Source organism: Colletotrichum fructicola, assembly GCF_000319635.2.
Source record: "Colletotrichum fructicola Nara gc5 chromosome Unknown KSG_Nara_v1_contig07, whole genome shotgun sequence".
NCBI lineage: Eukaryota > Fungi > Ascomycota > Sordariomycetes > Glomerellales > Glomerellaceae > Colletotrichum > Colletotrichum fructicola.
The window spans coordinates 2,029,544-2,049,457 of NW_027094057.1; the positions used below are offsets into that span (position 1 = coordinate 2,029,544).

The window sequence follows — 19,914 nt, forward strand, 5'->3', positions numbered from 1 at the left end:
AAAAAGGTACTTGGTGGCCCCTTCTTTGCCAGTGGATTTGGGGTAAGGTACCAGGAAGAGTTCTGGACGGCCACTTCTAAGAGCGCCCGCTCACTACGGCATTCATTGCAGTGTCTATTCGACACCCTAGGTACCTTGACAGTATTTATATTGATAAGTTCCTGGCCTTTATCGATCTGTGGTGCTCAACCTGAGTTGTAAGTCCTAGACAACTACTACCAAAGGAGGTATCCATTGTAAGTAAATCGGGCTTGTAGTCTATGATGCCCACTACTGAATTCCTAGGCAAGATACCCTACCTACAGACACAAAGTATGGAATGCAGAATGAGTATGAAAAGAGGTCAAGTTATATGAAGACAAGAAGTGATGATAGGATGCCAAAGTGCATGAATTAAACACCGGTTAAGAATAAAGACATGGAATGGGCATCGTCCAGTTCTGGACGTTGTCTACAGGGCATCATGTGGGTAACACCAGTGTTGATTGACATGCAGCAAGCAACGAATGCAGGGACCATCATTATTTTCGTATATTTTCCAACGCTTGAGCAACACCTAAGAAACATTCTTGATATTCCGCACAAACCAACTCTCATAAATCATCACATTCAACCCCAGCGCTACCCATAGGATTCCCAAAAACAGTAGCATCTGCGATCACGAACTCACGTCTACAGAGAGAAACTCGTAATCTCTGAGCCGCCCGCGCGGTCCATCTCCGGCGTCGGGGGAGGGAGGTTCTCCGTCTTCGTGCAGATCCAGCACGACGCATACATATTGACACGGTCGATGCAAGTTCCCGGGGTGCGAGCGCCGACACGCTTGGGAGAGAAGCCATGAGCCTCAAACACCTTGATGTACCAGGGGCTCAGCCCTGACGAACGCAGAAGCACGCGGCCGCCCGTCTTGAGCGCGCGGTTGAGCTTGGTGATCTGGGCAGCCGCGGCTGAGGAGTCGGGGTCGAACCAGTCCATGCTGTCCATGACGACGGCGACGGTCAGCGTGCTGGGCGCGATGCGGTTGATGACCTCGTCAATCTCATCCGTGTGGATGCGCAGGCCGTCAAAGGCGCCGGGGCGCGAGAGCTTCGCGTGGGCCTTCTCGGCGAGGTAGTCTGGGTGGCAGCGGCGGGTGAACTGGCCCGTCATGGAGACCATGTAGTACGGATTGTTGGTGGCGATGTGGGTTTCCTCGGCGACGGGGTCGAGGGTGTCGATCATGTAGCGCCAGACAGCGTGGGAACGGGTCTTGCGAGAGATGGGGTTGGGACCCTTGACGGCATCGCTCTCGTAGTGATCGCTCTCAAACATGGCAAGTTGGTTCTTGGGGACGCCAAGAGCAGACCAGAGGAAGCTCTCCTGACTGACGACAACCGTGCTGACGAGCTTCGATAGAAGAGCGGGACGGATCTTGGTGTGCCAGATTTCGCGCTGTTCATTCAGTGTCTTGGTGGCGAGGAAGTCTTTCACAGCACCAGCGCAACCGAATATGCGGGTCAGCCATTTGAAGCAGCGGATAGCGTGGCGAGAGCCACCGGTGTCGTAGAGACCATAACCCTTGTTGTTGGTGAAGACGTGGACGTTCTTGAGCCAGTACTGGAAGGCACGGCTAGACAGGTGCGGAGACAGCTTGTTGAGGAGAAGGGTGCGGAAGTCAGGGTGCTTGCCATCGCCGAAGAGTTTCCAGAAGTCCTCATACGGGAGAGCCGTGTAAGATGCTACCTTGAGCTCGAGGAGGTGGTTCTGTGTGGGATTCAGGTCAACGGCGTGGATTCTCGCAGGGCTCTGCATGGCGTAAGAGAGAATGTTGTCACCGGCGCTAGTGATGGCCAGAACAACATCATCAGCGCCAAGCTTGAGCAGACGCTCATCGACCTGCGAGTCCTCCCACGTGAAGGCGTAGATGTATTCGTCGTTGAACTGAGTGTGCTTTTGGAGGCGGTCGTCGTAGTAGATACGCCAATGGTGGTTCTGGTAGAAGAAGGCGGGCAGAGGAACATTTGCAGACAGGTTCTGGATAGCAGCCATGAATGCCTTGGAGCGAATCTCAGGCGCGGCCTTATCGATGGCGCGGGTCAAGGCATCCTTCTGGTTGGTGGGGTACAGGTAAGGGGAGTTGGTTGCAAGCGCGTCGATCTTCTCAATAATCTCGTGAGGAAGACTTGAGGAAGAGAAGGGCTTCTTGTGGCAACCCACCCAGATGTAGTAAGGGATGTGGCCGAGTGAAGTGTTCCGAGCGTTGATGTTGAGCATGCTACCGAACTTGTATTCGAGGTAGTCACGGCGGCCGGCCTCGAGGCCGACTCGGTCGAGATCGAACCAGGCACGCCAAAAGGTCCTCAAGAACCAGTTGACGTTGCGCCCGACGAGTCCAGCAGTGTAATTGCGGAAAGCAAAATCGATCTCGGACTGGACGTAGAAGTCCACGACTCCCATGATACCGTCGGGGGACAGAAGCGAGGTGAGCGACTCGATGACCGAGTAATAGTCGGGCTTTGAAACAGGTCAGTTACAGTGTAGACATGGCAGGTGATTCACGAGACTCACAATCATGGACAGGCTGTAGGACATGGTGATGAGATCCGCACGGCCATGCTCGGCTTGCTTCTTGGAGAAGTAGCTCATGACAGGCGAGTGAGGAGGGATGCGGTTGCTTGGAAGATCATTCTCATAATCTTCCAGGCGGAACTTTCTCGCGTCCTCGCAAACGACCTTGACATTGTTCCAGCCAAGTCGTTCGAAACGCTGTCGAGCAATCTCGCAGAGAGAGGGGGAGAAGTCAACTAGGTAGACACTGGAAAAGAACTCGGGGACGTTGACGAAGGCGGACATGGCCTCAATGTTCCAGCCCGTTCCTCCACCGACCTACGGCAGAGTCAGCTAGTCACCTCGGATACCGGTGTTGCGCAGACTTACATCAACCCAGATGCGCCTCTCTTTTTCTCCCTTCTTTGAGCCCTTTGGGGCCTTCGCCTTCAGCTGAGCCGCGACGAGTGCAAGCATATCCTCTCTGCCTTGCAGGAGGGGCTTCCTGGTAGCATCATAGACGCCGGCTTGCTTCTTATAGAAGCTCTCGAGGGCGCCCTGTTGGTTGCCCTCCTTGTCGCCATCGTGCGGCTTGATGAAGCAGGAGTAGAAAAAGAGCGAGAAGGATCTCAACAGGCTGGGAGCCTCGCCGCTCTTTGTGTCGTTTTGGGGAAGAATTTTGGAAAACAGCAGGCCGCCAAGGATGACTGCGCTGAGTCCAGCAAAGGTTGTTTTGAAATCCATGTCCAGGGGCATAATGTTACCACCAAGAGAAGCCATGGTATTCTCTCATTTCTTCAGGAGCAGAGAGGGTGTGTTGAAGCAAAGCCAAAAGTCAGGACAAGTTGAATTGGCAGAAGAGAGAAGTCTAGAGAAAGAGGAAAGAGACCAGGGGCATAATATTCGTGCATTGGGAGCAACGTGAGTGATATATAACCTCCTCTCCATGGTTTTACCTATCAAATGGCCACTCGACAAGGCGCATGTATCATCTACATGGCATTGATGGTTGTAGATTGCGAGACGACACAGTATCGTCTACGCAGGCGGGGGCGTCGTAGTCTGAGAGATATGCATTACCGAAATGCTATTCTCGAGAAGTGAAGCAGATTAGACCCCCCCGGCGCAGTCTAGGACCCTGAGTGAAGCTACCCCACTAACAAGAGCAGCTCAATTGAGCCCAGCCAACCCCGCCAGCTCGTTGTCGAGCTCTAGGGTGGGTGAGGTGCATGAATGCAAGGTGGGATGCCCATGCAAGCGCAGGTGGAGCAGCCCGTGTCGACCAATGGCCAGAGCACATGGGCAAACCACCTGGATGTCAACGCTGCGTCTCGTCAACCGACCTCGTCTGAGCCAACGTGCCTTGCGCCAATCCCTTGTGAGGTCAATGGCACGGGAATCTGCGAAACACACCAGCTTGCCTCTTCCCATCTCGTGGGGTGCTTGTCCCGGTTTGAGTAGCATGGGCGATGCCGTCCCCTGATCCCAAGCGTCACAATCCCCCACGTTCCTCCTTCAGCGCTGCGGCAGCACCATCGCAGGACGTGCCACGTAGATTGTCTTTCAGAAGATTCGCGTTTATCGCGTAAACAGGAGATTTCTACCTTTCAATTGACTGGCTTGGGAGCAATTCAGGAAGCTGGACCTTGAGGAGCCCGAGATAGCTGGTGCCGGAAGCTCACATGGATGAGGCTGAGCGTGCGCCACGCACCTGTCTCAATGCTGTCGTAGCTTGCCAATCGACAATATGTGCGTCATCCGTCTGGTATCTGGACCGGACCGGGTGCGGATAATTGCTTGTTGTAGTGCTTGTGGTGCATGACCACAGCGCTGCGTATCAGCGAGGGCAAAGAGCAAGCCGTCCAGGATCGGGCGGGTAGGACACGATGCCAATAAGAGAAGGGCCCCAACGCACATGGCTCCGTTTGAGCAGCCTGGGGAAATGGAGCGTTAGAGGAGAACTTGCCATCTGTCTGAGGGGATAAATGCCCAGTGGAGCCCCTGTCGACGATCAACGGAAGAGGATCACGATGGCCTGTCCTCAATCGTAACTTCTTCCCAAATACAAGGCGCAACCCCGGCTCTTCCCGACAGGACGACCATCTCAGAGATAAAGAACTGCCATCGTAACAGAGAGGCCGGTATCTTTGGCAAGTACGATTGCCGCTTTCGGTGGCATCATACTCGATGCCTTGAAGCTACGACCGTGTTCATTTCCTCTTACCACGGACAGTCCAACATGGATGGCTGAAAGGCTTCAGTAGAGGAGAAAGCATAAAAGCGGATATTTTCCACAAGCAGTAATGGTTTAGGATGAAGAAGCCACTGACTTGGTTGGGTTGAAACAGTGCAGATCATGGTGAAAAGGCAAGAAGGATGAGGAGAAGTACAAAAAGAACATGGCCAGCTAATGCTGCACTGTGTGATTTACCAATGAAGCAGATGTCTTCGCACAGTATATCCGGCCCGCGAACTTACACCTCATGGGATCATGACACCTGGAGCTCTTCAGCTACACGTTGAAGGCCAGATGCATATTTTCGGGCTTCAACGTCTTGGTTTTCCCGACTAGAACTCTCGGGACGTTGACAGCGCCCTCCGATAAAATTGAGCCTCAGCAGCACGTCGGAGACGAAACTGATCTCACAATCTTTACCTCATCAATTCACATGGTAGCTAGATGTAGAAAACAAACACACGACACCTGCAGCAATAGGCTCTTACCCCTTATTTCTAATGCGATTGCAAGATGACGGCGATCCTGGTCACTACCTCAATTGCCATCTAGCGGTCTTCCATTTGAGGTGAGAGGTTCTAACAATTTGATGTGATCATAAGTCGCACTGATACTTGATCCTTAATAGTTTGGTTCGAAGGTGTAACGCCCTATCTATATCTTGGTTCTTGATGTCTGAGAGTGCAGTAGAAGAAACCGACTATTTTTCCTGTGCTACAGCGACTACTTTACCTGTAGCTATACTCTAATCACTTTACCACCGTCGCTTCTATTGTTATCGTCGTTATCGTTATATCCGTCCTCAGTCTCGTCCTCGTCCTCATCGTCGCTGTCGCTACTATGGCTTTCGATAGGAGTGATCAAGTGCACAGGAAATATAGCCGCGCAGACACAGGAAAATTAGGCGGTCTTCAGCAGAAAGTCCCTCACCATGGCTATTGGGCGAGCCAAGAAGAGTCTGGATATGACAAAGAGCAAGTAAAGTTGAGGGTGAAGCCTCTCGCTCTGAACGAATGCCAAGAAATTAAGATCAGAAACGCATGGATAGCAAGCGACTCACCTTCACGGCAATATGGCGAAACCGATCAACCGTACGTCAGCACATCGCATCCAAATGAAGAGAACGACGTGACTTGACCCCGCATCGCAGACGCTTATCGTGTCCAGTCAGACTTTGGAGGCCGAGTTTTTTTGGCTTGAACATGCGAATGTCGTCTTCAGCACTTACACGGCCTGGGCCTGCGTCAACAACCCCTGCAGTGTAACACGGGCATACAGCACAATGCTCCCGCCAGGTTCATTGACAAAGAATTCAATTTTTGCCTAGACTGGTGATTGTACACTGGCCATTCCAATTCTAAACCGTGGCGCCCCCAAATCACGTACACATGTCCTCCCCGCGCCCCCTCTCACAGCTTCCAAATAACCGGCCAAAAGCGCCGTCTTCCGTAGCTCTTCTCCCACCATTAATTCTATCGGTGGGGTTTCGCTATCAGGTAATGATTTAAACATCAACTCTCACACTCAAACGCGTCCTCCGACATCTGGTAAGATACAAGCAAGGCTACCCCGCCCCGATCAAGCCTTCCAGATGCGAGCGACAGCCTCGGTGACACCAACGTCGCTGGTCTCGAACTCGTACAGACCGAGACCGACGAGGACGGTCGCGGCGTTCAGCGCCCACATGGTGCCCTTGCGGAGCTTGGGGTACGTGCGGGTGGGGACGTAGTCGATGATGATGTTCTGGAAGCCGGTGTGGGAGTGGATGAGGATCAGGGAGCAGAGAATGGCGTCGGCCGTGGGGTTCAGGGAGCCGGCGGCGAAGGGGGTGATGGTGATGGGCACGAGGCCGGCAGCGAGGATGCGGTCGAAGCTCCAGTGGTAGGAGCCGTGGGCGGGACTCGGGGGAGGAACGGGGGCAGGGTCGTTAACTGTAGATATCACGGGTCAGAAGCGCTTCGCGGCGGGCTCAAGGACTTTGGGGTCTTTGTCGTACCTCCACCCTGGACAACCTCTGTGGATAAACGATTAGCAGGCAGTTCTCATGTACACCAGGCGCATGCAGTTTGAGAACGTACGAGGGCCGACGGGCAGCAAATCTCTCTTGGCGGTGGTGTGGAAGGCGGCGACTCTTGTCGTGTTGTTGACGAACTCCTTCTGGACGGTAGGCTTGAGGAAGGCAGAGCGGAATGCGCCAGTCTTGGCCATCCGGGCAGCCATGGCCGTCTGCCTCAGCAGAGCAGGTCGCACAAACGAAGCCATAATGTGTATGTCGCCGAAACGGATTGCGCTAAGGCTCGTCAATTGGTATTCGGAGTGGCAAGTTGGACGTTCGTTCGTGGACGCGTTCCGTCGAGGGTTTGCTGGACTTGGAATTGGAAGAGAGAATTAGAGTGGATGATGCACTTGACCCGACACTCTCGATAATGGGATTGCCGAGGAGCTTATTTCGAGTGTGCTGTGATTGGCCAGATTCTCCCGAACGCTGGAAATGCTCCACGTGATTCGGATCGCGGGCAACGACGGGACCTCTTCGGGGGTCCATCTGAAGAATTGCGGGGATCCGGAGGAACAAAGATGCGGGCAATGTCTTATCGTGATTCCGATAAGGAAATTTTTGGCAGAGGGTCTCGTCGCGCAACGAAGAGCCAGCCGGGGTGGATGTGGATGTGTCAGTCAATTCCGGGGCGATTGCAGGTTGAACATTCGACATAGGGTCCCCACCAAGTCGGTCTCTTTCGTCCTTTTCAATGTGTTGACAAGTGAAGCGTTCAAAAGCGGCTTACACGACGAATTCGCCTGAACGATGTTGTCGTCATTGGGACCCCGCCTCCCCGAATTACGGCGGAACATCTGCAGTCGATGCGCCAGGGTACCGGCGGTGCAGTTATTGCAGAATCAGCAAAGATGGATCACACAAAAGGTGCTCGAGAAGCGCAAGAATGCGGAACTCGACTGGGAGAACCGTGCTGAACTAATCAAGAAAGGAGAAGTTCCTCACATCTGGGATCTCTTCGAGGAGCGTGGCTTCATCAAGGACGTCGCAGGGTGAGCATCTTGGCGCCCTCTTCCCCCTCGAACCCCTCCGAGGCCGATGGCTAACCCCAGACCCAGACGTACACCACAAGTCAAAGAGCTCTTGCGAACGAAACGGATAGGCGCTTATGTCGGTGTCGACCCGACCGCCCCGTCACTCCACGTCGGCCACCTCCTGCCCTTCATGCCGCTGATGTGGATGTGGCTGCAAGGATATCCTGCGGTATCGCTGGTTGGAGGTGCGACGGGTAGAATAGGCGATCCCACGGGCCGGTTGAAGACGCGCGAGGTTATGGCGAACAGCGAAATATCAGTAAACATCACAAAGATCCACTACCAGATGAAGAAGATATGGGCCAACGTGGAAGCGCTTGCCCAGAAACATGGCATAAAGCTGGACAAATCGGCGAACAGGGCCTTGGTGAACAACAACATGTGGTGGCAGAGTCTTTCACTGTATGAAGTGATGAAGAGACTGGGGCGTTACATGCGGATAGGGCCTATGCTGACCCGCGACACGTAAGTACACACGGCCGCTCTCAATCAGCGGGGTTATTGCTAATTGGGACAATCAGCGTCAAGAACAAGATGGAAAACGGCGACGGTATGTCTCTCGCCGAGTTCATTTATCCCATGATGCAGGGCTGGGACTTTTGGCACCTTTACCAAAAGATGGGTGTCCAGATGCAGATCGGAGGCTCCGACCAGTTCGGCAACATCGTCGCCGGCATCGACGCCGTCAAGACGATCCGCGACTCCGAGGAAAACCCCCTTTTCAAGATGCCCGGCAACTGGACAGATGACCCCATCGGCTTCACAGTGCCCCTCCTCACAGACAGCTCCGGCGCCAAGTTTGGCAAGAGCGCCGGCAACGCCGTCTGGCTCGACGGCGTGAAAACCAGCCCCTTCGACCTCTACGGCTACTTTGTCAGACGCTCCGACGCCGAGGTCGAGAAGCTCCTCCGCCTCTTCACCTTCATGCCCATCGAGTCGATCCAGAAGACCATGGCCGAGCACGCGGAGGACCCCTCCAAGCGCATCGCTCAGCACACCCTCGCCTTCGAGGTCGTCTTCCTCGCACACGGCGCCTCGGTCGCAGTCCGCGAACAGAACCAGCACAAGTTCATTCACGGCAAAGGCCAAGCCCCCACTGGCGAGGTCACCGAGGGCAAGCAAGTTAACCTGAACAACGCCCCGAAGATGGACATGCAGCTGCCGCACGACCTCATTTACAGACAGGGCATTGCCCGCATTCTCTACGCCGCAGGCCTGGCCTCCTCCGTCAGCGAGGGCCACCGCATCGCCAAGCAGGGCGCCGCCTACGTCGCCGCGGCCCCCGGCCAGGACATGCGCGGGCTCGTGCCGGGTAACCTGGACTGGACTCCAGTGAAGATGTGGTTCCCCGAAGACGTGCCGAAGTTCCTGATCGACGGCCGCGTCCTCATCCTCCGCAAGGGCAAGCACAACGTGCGCATCATCGAGGTCGTCACCGACTTGCAGTGGGATGAAAGCGGCAAGGAGTACCCCGGCGAGCCCTTCAAGGGCAAGACACGCAAGACGATCCAGAAGTTGCGGGAGATTGCCGAGAGGGATGGAGTGAGGTTGTCCCGCAAGGAGCTGAACCGCATGGTAGCGGAGAGGCTGGCCGAGGAGGAGACGGAGATTGCCGTTGTGAACAATCCGGACATCAGATTTCCTACGAAGAGCGAGCGCCAAAAGGTGCGGGACGAGCTGATGAAGGCCAAATAGAAAGAGTTGACTGGAGCTCTAGAAGTTACGATACCATGTACAATGCCTGTACACTGACATGTATAACACGCTAAATAAAATGTAAAAATACCATTCCCATCATGAATTCCAAATCAGATACCTCAACGATAGAACACCGTCAAATCCCCGCTCGGCACCGGCAGAGCCTTGAGCTTCTCCATAATCTCTGCATCCGTCAGGTTGTTCTCCGTGATGATCTGGTCAAACGTGTGGCACCCGTCCGTATACTTCTGCAAAGGATCCCCGCCGGCCTTGGGCCTCGCCTGCCCCGTCGCCAGCGCCGCCAGGTACTGCTTCGAGACCACATACTTGTGCGCACGGTAAAGACACCCTTTGATCACGCCAAACTGCACCAGCCGGCGCACATCTACATACCGCAGCACGTCGAACCCGGCCTCCTGGTGTCCGCGCAGCCACTCCATCACGCTCTTGCCCACGCAGAAGCTCGTCATCAGCTTGATCAGCATGAAGTTGCTGATGCGCTGCCGGGCGTGGATGCACACGTACGCCGCACACTCGTCGACGATGCCGTCGCGGTCCGCGACGAAGTCGTGGATCCCCGGCCGCGGCGCGTAGCATGACCCGAAGAAGAACATGTCCAGCAGCAGTACGGTGTCGTAGTAGAGCAGGTGGCGCAGCGCGAGCTTGGCGAGGTCCAGCGACACGTCGGCAGCCCAGGCGATGCGCCGTACGTCGTTGACGCCGTCAATGTGCGCGACCACCTTCTGCATCGTCAGGTCCCACGTCGGGTCGACGATCTCGGCGAACTTCATCTTGGCGACCGGTACGTGCCAGCCCTTTACCTGCGGCGGGGTGGCGTGGTGCGGGAAGAGCTTCATGTTGATTGTGTTGGCGTCGTCTTGCGGGGGGGCAGTGTCAGTAGACCAGCAACGACTCGCTTCGGAAGATGATATGAGCAACTCACCGACGGGAATCATGCACTCGCCGTAATTATTCAAATCCTCCTTGACAATCTCCAAGAGCGTCTCAATCGGTCTGCGCTCCCCTCCCCCGGAGCCCTCCTGGCTCAGATACTCGTTCTGCTTCTCCATCTCCTTGAACGTTACGGCGAGCCGCCGCACCACCGGCTCGTACGGCGCCTGGTCCGCGTCGACATCCAGCACGATGCCAAAGTTGAAGATGAACTCGTTGCGCTGGTACTTCTCATGCGGGATCAGCACTGGGAACCCCAGGACGGCGTACTTGCCCTCCGGGTCCTGCACCGTCATGTAGCGATTGAAGAAGGCCTTGCGCGGCATGATGTACTCCTGCATCACGTCCCAGTCGATGAGCGGCGGCTTCGTCGCGCCGGGCGCGGATGTGATGCATCCCGGCGGCGACTGAGCCACAATGTGCGGGCCTATCGAGTGGCAGACGGTCAGCGGCAAGATGTAGGTGAGGGACGTGGTTGATGAGGCTCTAGGCGATGATTTGGGTCTGAGGAGATCCATCACTTACCCTCCTTGGGCAGAAACCTTGCATAGAAAATGCCCTGAATCATTCTTGCTACATTTTCAGATGAAAAACATTCGTCGTTGTTCTCTGTAGAATCCCAGCTGTATTAGCGGGATGACCGATGAGTTGATGGAGGAAACTTAGTCTCGTTGAGGTGCACGTTTTCTGAGCTGTGTGGACTAATCGCCCCATCAGAGCTGCCTTATCCACGAATGTCACTTCAGCCATCATGCCGACCCCAAAACTAAATGATATAGCAATATCACGAATCAGGTTAAGTGAATCGCACTGGATGATAATTTTATTTGTCAATGTGAAAACACGAGGAACTACTATTACAGCAATCCTCACTCCAAGCCGTCCGTGTAGAAACGTAAAGCGAACAGTCATAAACGTCGTGCCTGGTCAATTTCCTGTCTCCTCGAAAATGCCAGTACTAAGGCCCAAGGCAACTAGGTAGGGTATGTGCTTCTCCCTTTCAAAAGGCCTATCAACCATTAAAGCGTGTCCTCTTGCGACGCTCTCCTAGCCAAATGGCACGACCTCCCTGCTTTCCCCCGAATAACATGCCTCCACAGTCATTAAGAGCTGAGAAGATGCTCAATCGCACCCTGCACACTGCCGCCGCTCCTTCTTAGAGCTGCCACGTTTCTATCAAAGTCGAAAAAGCCCATGTCGTTGAGCTGGCGCAGCTGCTCAGCGTAGCGCTCTTCGGGAGGACGGTTGTCCGGGGGAGCAGGAGAGCTACCTGCGCCTGCGCCGCCTGCACCACCAAGTCCCCACATGTTCATCATCTGCTGCATCATCTCGGGGTTGATCTGGCCAAACGGAGAGGCGAAGGGGTTCGCCGGTGTCTGTCCCTGGCCTTGACCCTGACCTTGGCCCTGACCCGCGTAGGGAGGGGGCGCGAAAAGGGCAGCAAAGGGGTTGGCCGGAGGCGGGCTCGTGGTGTTGCCGCCTTGCGTACCCTGAGCATTTGCTGTAGCTCCAGCAGTGGCTCCGGCTGTGTTCTGCTCGCCCGTCGTGGTGCCTGCAGCACCGGCGGCTCCGGCTCCAGCTCCCGCGCCTTGTTGAGGAGGCGCAAATGGGCTATCAGGGCCAAACAGCGCACTGAGATCACCCAATCCTTCCATACCGCCACCCATGGGAGGCATACCAGGGAAGCCTGGGAAGCCAGCGAATGGATTGGCCTGGGCGTTTCCTTGCTGGCCAGCGGCCGCAGCTTCAGCCGGGGTGGTGTCGGTGGCGCCGGGTGCTGGGAAGGCCGTGTTGCCACCTCCTCCGGCCATGCTGCGTTGCATTCTCATTACGTTACGGAGCATGTCCGGGTTCGTCATCATCTGGCGCATAAAAGGTGACTGAATGATCTCGCGGGCATTAGGAACGTTGCGTAGATGAGGATTGCTCTGAATCATATAGTTAATGAAGTCGGGGTTGTCGAGGGCCGCATTCATCGTCTGGAGCATCGAAGGATCGGCCAGCATCTGGGCCAGCTGGTCGTCGGATGGCGGGGCGCCCATCTGAAGCGATAATATTAGCTCATGCAACGGGGTGTTGGATTGTAAGATTGGGTAGGTAAGGACTTACACCTCCATCGGCTCCGAAAGTCTCGCGGCTGGGCAGGTTGATATGACCGGCGTATCTGGCTCCTGTGAGGCCGGCGAGAAGGTTATTGGCGGTACCGGCCTGCATGTTGGTAGGAACAGCAGGAGCGGCGGGTGCGGAGGGGGAAGCGGCCGGCTGAGGCGCGGGGTTGCTGGCGGCGCTCTTGACCATGTGGATAGTGTTGTTAGGCTTGATCTTGTAGGTGGCGAGGCTATCGTCGTTCTTCATGACACGGCCAGAGTAGATGAGGCGCTGGCGCTCAACGGGAACCTTCTCAAAGTCGTCGCCGGCCAGCTTGGTCTTGAGGTCGAGCACGGTGGCCGACTCGGGCATGGTGATGACGTGGTTGCTATCCTGGCCCGTCTTCACCTTGAAGGTGACCTGGGCATCACTGGTGCCCTCTGCGTTGTCGGCCATGGCCTTGTCCAGTGTCGATGCTGCGTAGATGAAGCTTGTGTGTTGTTGGATGTATGCTAGGTATTTCGAGTTCGGGGTATCGCGAATGCAATGACGATGTGGCTGCTCGTGGGTGAGCAAGTCGCGGAGAGGTAGAGAGGCAAAGAAAAGGGTGGAAGAAAGACGAGAGGAAGGATGGCCAACGGAGAAGGAGCTGTTGGGATCTCGGAGAATAGATAGCAAGGTGGGTAGACGAGGTACGTGAAGCCGGACAGAGGTAGAGGTAGGAGGAAGAGGATCAGTTATTAGGCAGTCAAAGGTAGGTGGCCGGACGGTCGGTAGCTGCGGTCGCAGATTGGACGTCAGTGGTTGGTGACGGTGGATTGGACACTTGCACTTGCAGTGTGGGCTGGAGCCGAAGAGGGGCAACACTGGTCCAGTGGACAGTGGGCGCTGTGCGGCGCAGCGTTCGCCAGTGGGAAGCTCACGAATTGGGTGCTCTTTGCCGCACCACGCTAACGCTTGTGGGGCGGGAGTGCCAGGGTTGGCTCGGTCAGGGTTCCAGTGCGACAGGTGCATTCGGGTGGGCCAATGGCGCTGTGGTTCCGCGATCTGGACCGTCTGCTGCTGCTGCTGTTCCCGTCCATCCGCTGTCCGCGTTGCAGCAACACACAGACTCGACTGAGGGACTGTGAACATACCATTTTCTTTATCTCTTCCATGCTTACCCGTTGGAGGCTTTGCATTGCAGATCAGCCCGAACAGAACTCTTGCAACTCGTCAGTCGCATCTGTCAATGGTCATTGAGTTTGTCGCCATAGGGTCCCTAGATTCGCTACCACGATACCTCTACTCAGGTACCTTATCCAGGGTCGAACAGGCAGGCAGTGAACACCCCTAGCTCCAACTAAAAGCAGCCTAAGGGTGCTTCAGAGTCATCGCTTCCATCGTCATCCATGGCCTTCCACATCGATTTTGTATTCAATTTTGATGGTCATGTAAGAATGCCATCTGATGCCAAATATCACCAGCATGTGGCCACGTTTTTTATTCTTCCTCTGATCTAACTGAGGTATCTCAAGCGAATTAACCTGGGAAGCTGATTCTTGACCAACGTCTCGTGAACTACAGCACCCAACTGACATTCATTTTATCTGTCCATAACAGCACTGTTCCGACACGTCGTGTGCGAATCTCAATCCCATCAACAGCATGCCGTGACACACTAGCCACGAATCCATCACCGTCGTCGCCACACGCCACGGCAGGTGCAGTAGCTGGATATGACGCCAACACAACAGCGGAAACGTGGCGGGGAGGGCAGCCGGCGAGCAACATCAGTGTGGCTCGAGCCCCAGCTTTCTCCCCCGGAATTCAGACACCGACCCACCGATTATGCCTCGGCTCTCCTCCCCCTCGGCGTCTCTGAGACCGTCCGTCTGGGGTAGCAACCAGCTGGGTGTAAGCTCCGAGAGATTGCACTAAATCACATCTAAAGCTTTGAACTTCCTTGAATTCTTCCTCCGCAGACATCTCCAGCTCATCCGGTTATCTCTTAAGTGAAACTTCAACTTCGTATACCGCCAATTCCAAGTTTCAATTGAATCTCTCTCTATTCCCTGTGCCCCTTAGTAGGCGATCTAGACAGCCAACATCCATCACAATGCGCGGCATCCAAATTAAGGAATATGTCAAGGTACGCTCACCGACGCAGACACGGCTCACATGAATAATCGAGAAAACTCACACGCTCGATTCAACAGTCTCCCAAGGAGCTCCGTGTAACAGAACTCCCGGAGCCTGTCCCCAAGAAGGACGATGAATACCTCATCCAAGTCCACGCCACCGCCGCGAACTTCTTCGACATCCTCCAGATCCAAGGCAAATACCAAACCCAGCCCCGTAAGCCACCCTGCCGTCTCATGCATAAACCTCCCATCTCACACCCAACCCAGCATTTCCGTGGACCTCCGGCTGCGAATTCGCCGGCACGGTCCTAAAAGCCCCGGCCAAGGCCAAATTCCCCGTCGGCGCCCGCGTCTTCGGCGCAACACAAGGCGCCTTCGCCGAGAAGTGCGTCGCCCGCGAGAAGGAGCTCCTCCCCGTCCCGGACGGCTGGTCCTTCCAGGAAGCCGCCGGCCTCTTCATCACCGCCCCGACCTCCTACGGCGCCCTCGTCGTCCGCGCCGGCATCAAGCCCGGCGACATCGTCCTCGTTCATGCTGCCGCCGGCGGCGTCGGCCTGGCCGCCGTCCAGGTCGCAAAGGCCTTCGGCGCCACCGTCATCGCCACCGCCTCCACCCCGCGCAAGCTCGACGTCGCCAAGTCTTTCGGCGCCGACCACGTCGTCGACTACCGCGATCCCGAGTGGCCCGCGCAGGTGAAGAAGCTCACCCCCGGCGGGCGCGGTGTCGACATTGTCTACGACCCCGTTGGCATGGTCGACGCCAGCACAAAGTGTACCGCGTGGAACGGCCGCATCCTCATCATCGGTTTCGCGGCTGGCAAGATCGAAAAGGTCGCTATGAACAAGGTTCTCCTGAAGAACATCAGTCTTGTGGGCATCTTCTGGGGCCAATACGCCGTGAGGGAGAAGGAGACTGTGGTCAAGGTCTGGGAGGGAATCATGAAGCTCGTCGCCGAGGGCAAGCTGCGCGGCACAGAATTCACAGACGAAGAGTTCGTTGGACTCGACCGTATTCCGGATGCCTTGATAGCGTTGGGTAGCAGAGGCACGTGGGGCAAGGTCGTCGTGAAGGTTCCCCAGGACGGCCAGAGTAAGTTGTAGAGCGGCGAGCGGACAATTGCAACAACGCGGGATATTACAGACTTTTAGAAATCAACTTGGGTACCTTTGCACTTGTGGTATATTCTCTTGTTTAGGCTTCCACTGATTGGAAGCTGGCGTACGCCCCCTCTATCTCTTTGTGTTCATGCATTCGTAATCATCCCTTCCCATATGTCCGATTCGCAACCCGAAAACAAGCGAACAAATATTGCCGCCCTCTCTATGCACTTCCCGTCACCTGGGTCAAACTCCAAAACTTCTGCAGTACGTCCTTATCCACATTGATGGCCCACTCCTGCTCGAATTGCTGTTCGCCTCCTGAGCGCTGGACCACATCTTGAAGGCGCTCCTTGACAAAGTACATGGCGTTGACCGTGTGAATGGGGTCTTTTTGGGTCCATTCCGTCTCCTTCAGGCTTTTCGGCGTCTCATAATCATTGGGCTCCATCTCTGACCAAATCAGAGAGTCGGTCCCATCCGTCAAGCCGTCCTGAAGTTCGGAAATGGTGCCTGTCCATAGTGTGAAGTAGTCCTGAAGCTTGGCCAGAGCCAAGTTCTGCATGGGTTGAGGAAGTTCCAGGAGACGCGTCAGAGCTAGAAGGGACAACTTCTGTCGCTCAAGATGATCAACACCATCGAGATGGAAAAACCACTCCCCGCTCAGCCAGGCCCAGACATGTTCCACGGGCCCAAACGATGACAGCATCGTGACGAAGAGCGCCGGGTCGGCAATAACCAGTCGAGAAAGGATCGCAAAGTAGTCGCGCTCTGTTATGGTGCTCAGCTTGCTAACCTTCTTGTTCGGTCCAGTGGTTTGGTTGGCCTCCCAGGCATTGTGAAGGTTCTCCAAGATCTTTTTGAGGAATCCAGTCTCCAGCATATCTTGGATAATGACCGACGTGCCATTGGCTCCGCCCAGCTCAGACGCAGCACGAATCATATATTCGATGCAGACCGTGCCCTGTCGAACCTGTTCCCGACTCTTGGAGTCGAGGACCCCGGATAAAGCCTGCAAAAATGGCCGTCGCAGTCTGTCCTCGAGGACCGCCTGTGTACCCAAAAGGATATAAGACTCAACGACCGAAAGGGCTACTGCTGCGGTCTCAGTCTGGTACTCCAGAAGAGGCAGGGAAAGCTCTGCTATGCTCATAATGTCAGCAGAGACAGGAGGGTTGCTCTGCATCAAAACCGAGTTCCACAGATCTAGAACTTCGTCAATCAAATATGTGTGGAGATCAGAGCCATTCTTTGCTGCCTCTGACAATAGAGGGACCATCAAGTGCTGATATCTCTGAGAATCACTGCCCATAGACATGACTAAGGCGGCGAAGATGGCAATGATGGCTTGCTTGATCATGTACTCCTCTGTTCCAGAGTTCTCCCAGATGCTTGGAAGACTAGACATGATGAAATCTCCAAACTGGGAAACATGATGCTCCAGTCTCGTCACCAGAATGCGCATGGACTCCAAAACAGCCAGCTTCGTCTCGTCGATGTCAACATTCTGAAGCAGTTGAAGAAGCTCATTCAGTACATCGGCGGCATAAGGGAGGAAAGCTTCCGCGCTGAAAGCAAGCTCATCCACGATCCATCGAAGTTGACGCGCGGCGGTAATACGAACGACGACATCGTTTGTAGCATCGGAAGGATTAAGGAAATGACGGAACATTTCGTAGATTAGTGGTCTGCTACCATCAGCGATTTTGACAGTGACCCATTGGCTGACCATGATCGCGATTCGGCGGCGGAGGACTTTGTAAAGAGGTCCTTGCTGCTGGGCATCCTGAACAACAGTAGAAACCAGTAAGGCATCAAAGTCGAAGTGATTGGCAACGTTCGGTGCGGCCAAGCCCAAAGCAGTGTACACTGCCTCCTTGGTAGCGATATCTGCTTGTGGGTTTGTCGCAGTCTCAAAGTAGGAAAGGAGGGGGGGTATCATGAGTTGCTTGAAGTTGACGAGAAGGTCCAAGAAGAGTTTCTCGGCACAGGGGCGCACCTCCCATTCGTATGCATTGCCTTCACTCTGCTCTTGTTGCTCCCATTCCTCTGGCTCTTCTTCCCAGGCGTCCAGATCCGCTTTCCGGAAAACAAAGAGATGTGTGATGATAATGTTTGCCATTTGAACCACGAAGTCGTCCTTGAGAAGCTCCTGCTTAATGAGGGCCACAGCATCGTTCTCGTCCTTCTTGGCCTCTGTGCTCTTGTACTTGAAGGTTTGCTTTGGGTAGAACGCTATCCTCAAACATGATCTCATCAAGAGCAGGGCTCTAAGCGCGAGCCTCTCCAGCAAGGGGCCCTCCACCTTGGACTTTGACTCTGATTGTCCAGAGTCACCGGATGACTGGCGAATTCCCCCTGACTTCTCGAAGACTTCGGCGAATTTGGCAACCAGGTCCCAGTATGCGTGTACAAGGGGTAGAGAGTTAGGAAGAACAGCGAAGCTGGCAGGGTGTGACTCGGACATGTCGATGTGAAGCTTGGTAAACTGCAAGAGGTGCTTTCCCACGGTATCTTGGTAAGGGGCCGGTACGTGAGAGTCGTGGCTCACAAAACCGAGGAACTGGCCGAAATGGTTTTGTGACACAGTCCAAAACTGCTGAACCGTCTTGTCATTATGTGGTGACTCGTAGCCAACAACGAGCAGGCGGCGCAGTATCTTGAGAGAAATCAGGCTGATGAGCATGGCCAAGTCGGCCTCATCTTCGTCGCCACGTCCGTTTGTGAGGAATCCCATCCAGACTGCCGACTTCTCCGTGTAAACTTCTCCAAGCAAGTACACAATTTCAGGAGTGACGGATTGGAGTGCCGTTTGCGATCTCCGCAGACGAGCAGTGCCCAGTTCCTTGACAACGCGGAGCAGGATCTGCAGAGAACCGTGCAAATGTTGTTGATTGCCATCCTTGGAGCCTCTGACAAGACCAATAATGTTGGACAGGGCATCCGGCCAGTGTTGAGGGTAGTCAATTCTAATGACCTTGGCGGTAACCAAAGAGTTGTGCAGCGACAGGCCCTTCTCCTCCTCTTCCAGTGTACCCTGGAACAAGCGTTGTCGAATGAGGTTCTTTTCCTCGGGATCCAAGCCGCCTTTGATATTTGAGAGCAGACGCCAGCACTTGTCGATGCCGTTCTTGAGCTGGATCACGGCCAGGAATCGGATGTCGAAGGGAAGGGACTTGTCCAGGAAGATGGTCTGCGGTAAGGAACATTAGCTTATGGTGCCAAGTCAGAGAAGCTAATTGGGGAAGCTACTTACCTGCAAGGAGGAGAAATAACCCTTCTCGGTTTCCCACGATGTGAGCTGTTGGCCAGCGGCCTGTCTACGGGCATAGTCGGTCGAGGTCGCAGACTCGAGGGCTCTGCAGAGCTCCTGCAGGCTGAGAGGGTTGGCATCGCCGGGCACCTCAATAGCGAAGCTCATCGTTGCGGTCTTCCTGGTGAGCGACCAAGACGTCGGTACCGGTTTTGTTGGTCCCAAAGAGGTCGACGTAATGACGTTCGAATCGGAAGGAGGCTCTCGTATGGAAAAGGCGGCGGGGAGGCGGTAGGAAATTTAGGCACGCCAGGCGTTATCGCCTGTGGCGGGGCAACTCACTAACTGGCGCGTTGGGACACTCTCACAGTTAGGTTCCGGGTTGGCACAGGGCGCCCATCGCGGGGTAGTGGGGCGCTGAAGAAACGGTGCACTGTGCAAATGGAAACGGCAAGCAGCCCAGGATCACCACACCTCAAGAGGGAAAGAAGGACGACGTGAGGCAAATTTGCGCGCTTTACTTTGCTTGCCTAAGGTAGGTAGGTGCCTGGGGTAGTTATAAAATTGGGTACATACCTTACAGGTACGAAAAGAAGGTTTCTTCGGCTGATATTGCATGGAATTTCCTGTCCTACCGTCACTGGCTTCCAGAAGCAGCATTTCGAGCATGGGCCTAGCTGCTTGAGCATGGGCGGGAGGAAGCATGTGCCACACAACCTCTTCAACTGCATCTTGCATCACCTACCTTACCTTTTCTGTGCCTTCAAACCCTCGCCAAGCAGCTCGTCGAGGTCAGAACAATTTGCTCTTCGGCTGATATCCGGCCGCATTGTCAGACACTACCCCCTCTTG

At 55.0% G+C, this 19,914-nt stretch overlaps 7 protein-coding genes across 7 annotated transcripts; 2 read left to right on the forward strand and 5 right to left on the reverse strand.

Moving 5' to 3' along the window:
- Nucleotides 1-672: 672 nt before the first annotated feature.
- Nucleotides 673-3,306, reverse strand: CGGC5_v012273 (uncharacterized protein; the record flags this gene model as incomplete). Its single annotated transcript, XM_032029854.1, has 3 exons — nucleotides 673-2,493; nucleotides 2,548-2,865; nucleotides 2,917-3,306. The coding sequence occupies 3 exons, from the start codon at nucleotides 3,304-3,306 to the stop codon at nucleotides 673-675; spliced, it is 2,529 nt and encodes an 842-aa protein (XP_031890441.1).
- Nucleotides 3,307-6,340: 3,034 nt separating this feature from the next.
- Nucleotides 6,341-7,024, reverse strand: CGGC5_v012274 (Succinate dehydrogenase [ubiquinone] cytochrome b small subunit; the record flags this gene model as incomplete). The annotated part of the gene is made up of 3 exons (XM_032029853.1): nucleotides 6,341-6,693; nucleotides 6,759-6,776; nucleotides 6,841-7,024. The coding sequence occupies 3 exons, from the start codon at nucleotides 7,022-7,024 to the stop codon at nucleotides 6,341-6,343; spliced, it is 555 nt and encodes a 184-aa protein (XP_031890442.1).
- A 645-nt stretch (nucleotides 7,025-7,669) lies between these two features.
- CGGC5_v012275 (Tyrosine--tRNA ligase) lies at nucleotides 7,670-9,547 on the forward strand (the record flags this gene model as incomplete). Its single annotated transcript, XM_066152670.1, has 4 exons — nucleotides 7,670-7,685; nucleotides 7,756-7,810; nucleotides 7,877-8,317; nucleotides 8,374-9,547. 4 exons carry the CDS (start codon nucleotides 7,670-7,672, stop codon nucleotides 9,545-9,547), a joined length of 1,686 nt encoding a protein of 561 aa, XP_066007914.1.
- Nucleotides 9,548-9,669: 122 nt separating this feature from the next.
- Nucleotides 9,670-11,069, reverse strand: CGGC5_v012276 (Nitrogen permease regulator 2-like protein; the record flags this gene model as incomplete). Its single annotated transcript, XM_032029851.1, has 3 exons — nucleotides 9,670-10,427; nucleotides 10,494-10,928; nucleotides 11,027-11,069. The coding sequence occupies 3 exons, from the start codon at nucleotides 11,067-11,069 to the stop codon at nucleotides 9,670-9,672; spliced, it is 1,236 nt and encodes a 411-aa protein (XP_031890444.1).
- A 535-nt stretch (nucleotides 11,070-11,604) lies between these two features.
- dph1 (Deubiquitination-protection protein dph1) lies at nucleotides 11,605-13,045 on the reverse strand (the record flags this gene model as incomplete). The annotated part of the gene is made up of 2 exons (XM_032029850.1): nucleotides 11,605-12,543; nucleotides 12,611-13,045. 2 exons carry the CDS (start codon nucleotides 13,043-13,045, stop codon nucleotides 11,605-11,607), a joined length of 1,374 nt encoding a protein of 457 aa, XP_031890445.1.
- A 1,642-nt stretch (nucleotides 13,046-14,687) lies between these two features.
- Nucleotides 14,688-15,812, forward strand: CGGC5_v012278 (Quinone oxidoreductase-like protein 2-like protein; the record flags this gene model as incomplete). The annotated part of the gene is made up of 3 exons (XM_032029849.1): nucleotides 14,688-14,720; nucleotides 14,788-14,926; nucleotides 14,980-15,812. 3 exons carry the CDS (start codon nucleotides 14,688-14,690, stop codon nucleotides 15,810-15,812), a joined length of 1,005 nt encoding a protein of 334 aa, XP_031890446.1.
- Nucleotides 15,813-16,032: 220 nt separating this feature from the next.
- On the reverse strand, nucleotides 16,033-19,230 carry Ipo11 (Importin-11; the record flags this gene model as incomplete). The annotated part of the gene is made up of 2 exons (XM_032029845.1): nucleotides 16,033-19,002; nucleotides 19,066-19,230. 2 exons carry the CDS (start codon nucleotides 19,228-19,230, stop codon nucleotides 16,033-16,035), a joined length of 3,135 nt encoding a protein of 1,044 aa, XP_031890624.1.
- Between the last annotated feature and the right edge of the window lie 684 nt (nucleotides 19,231-19,914).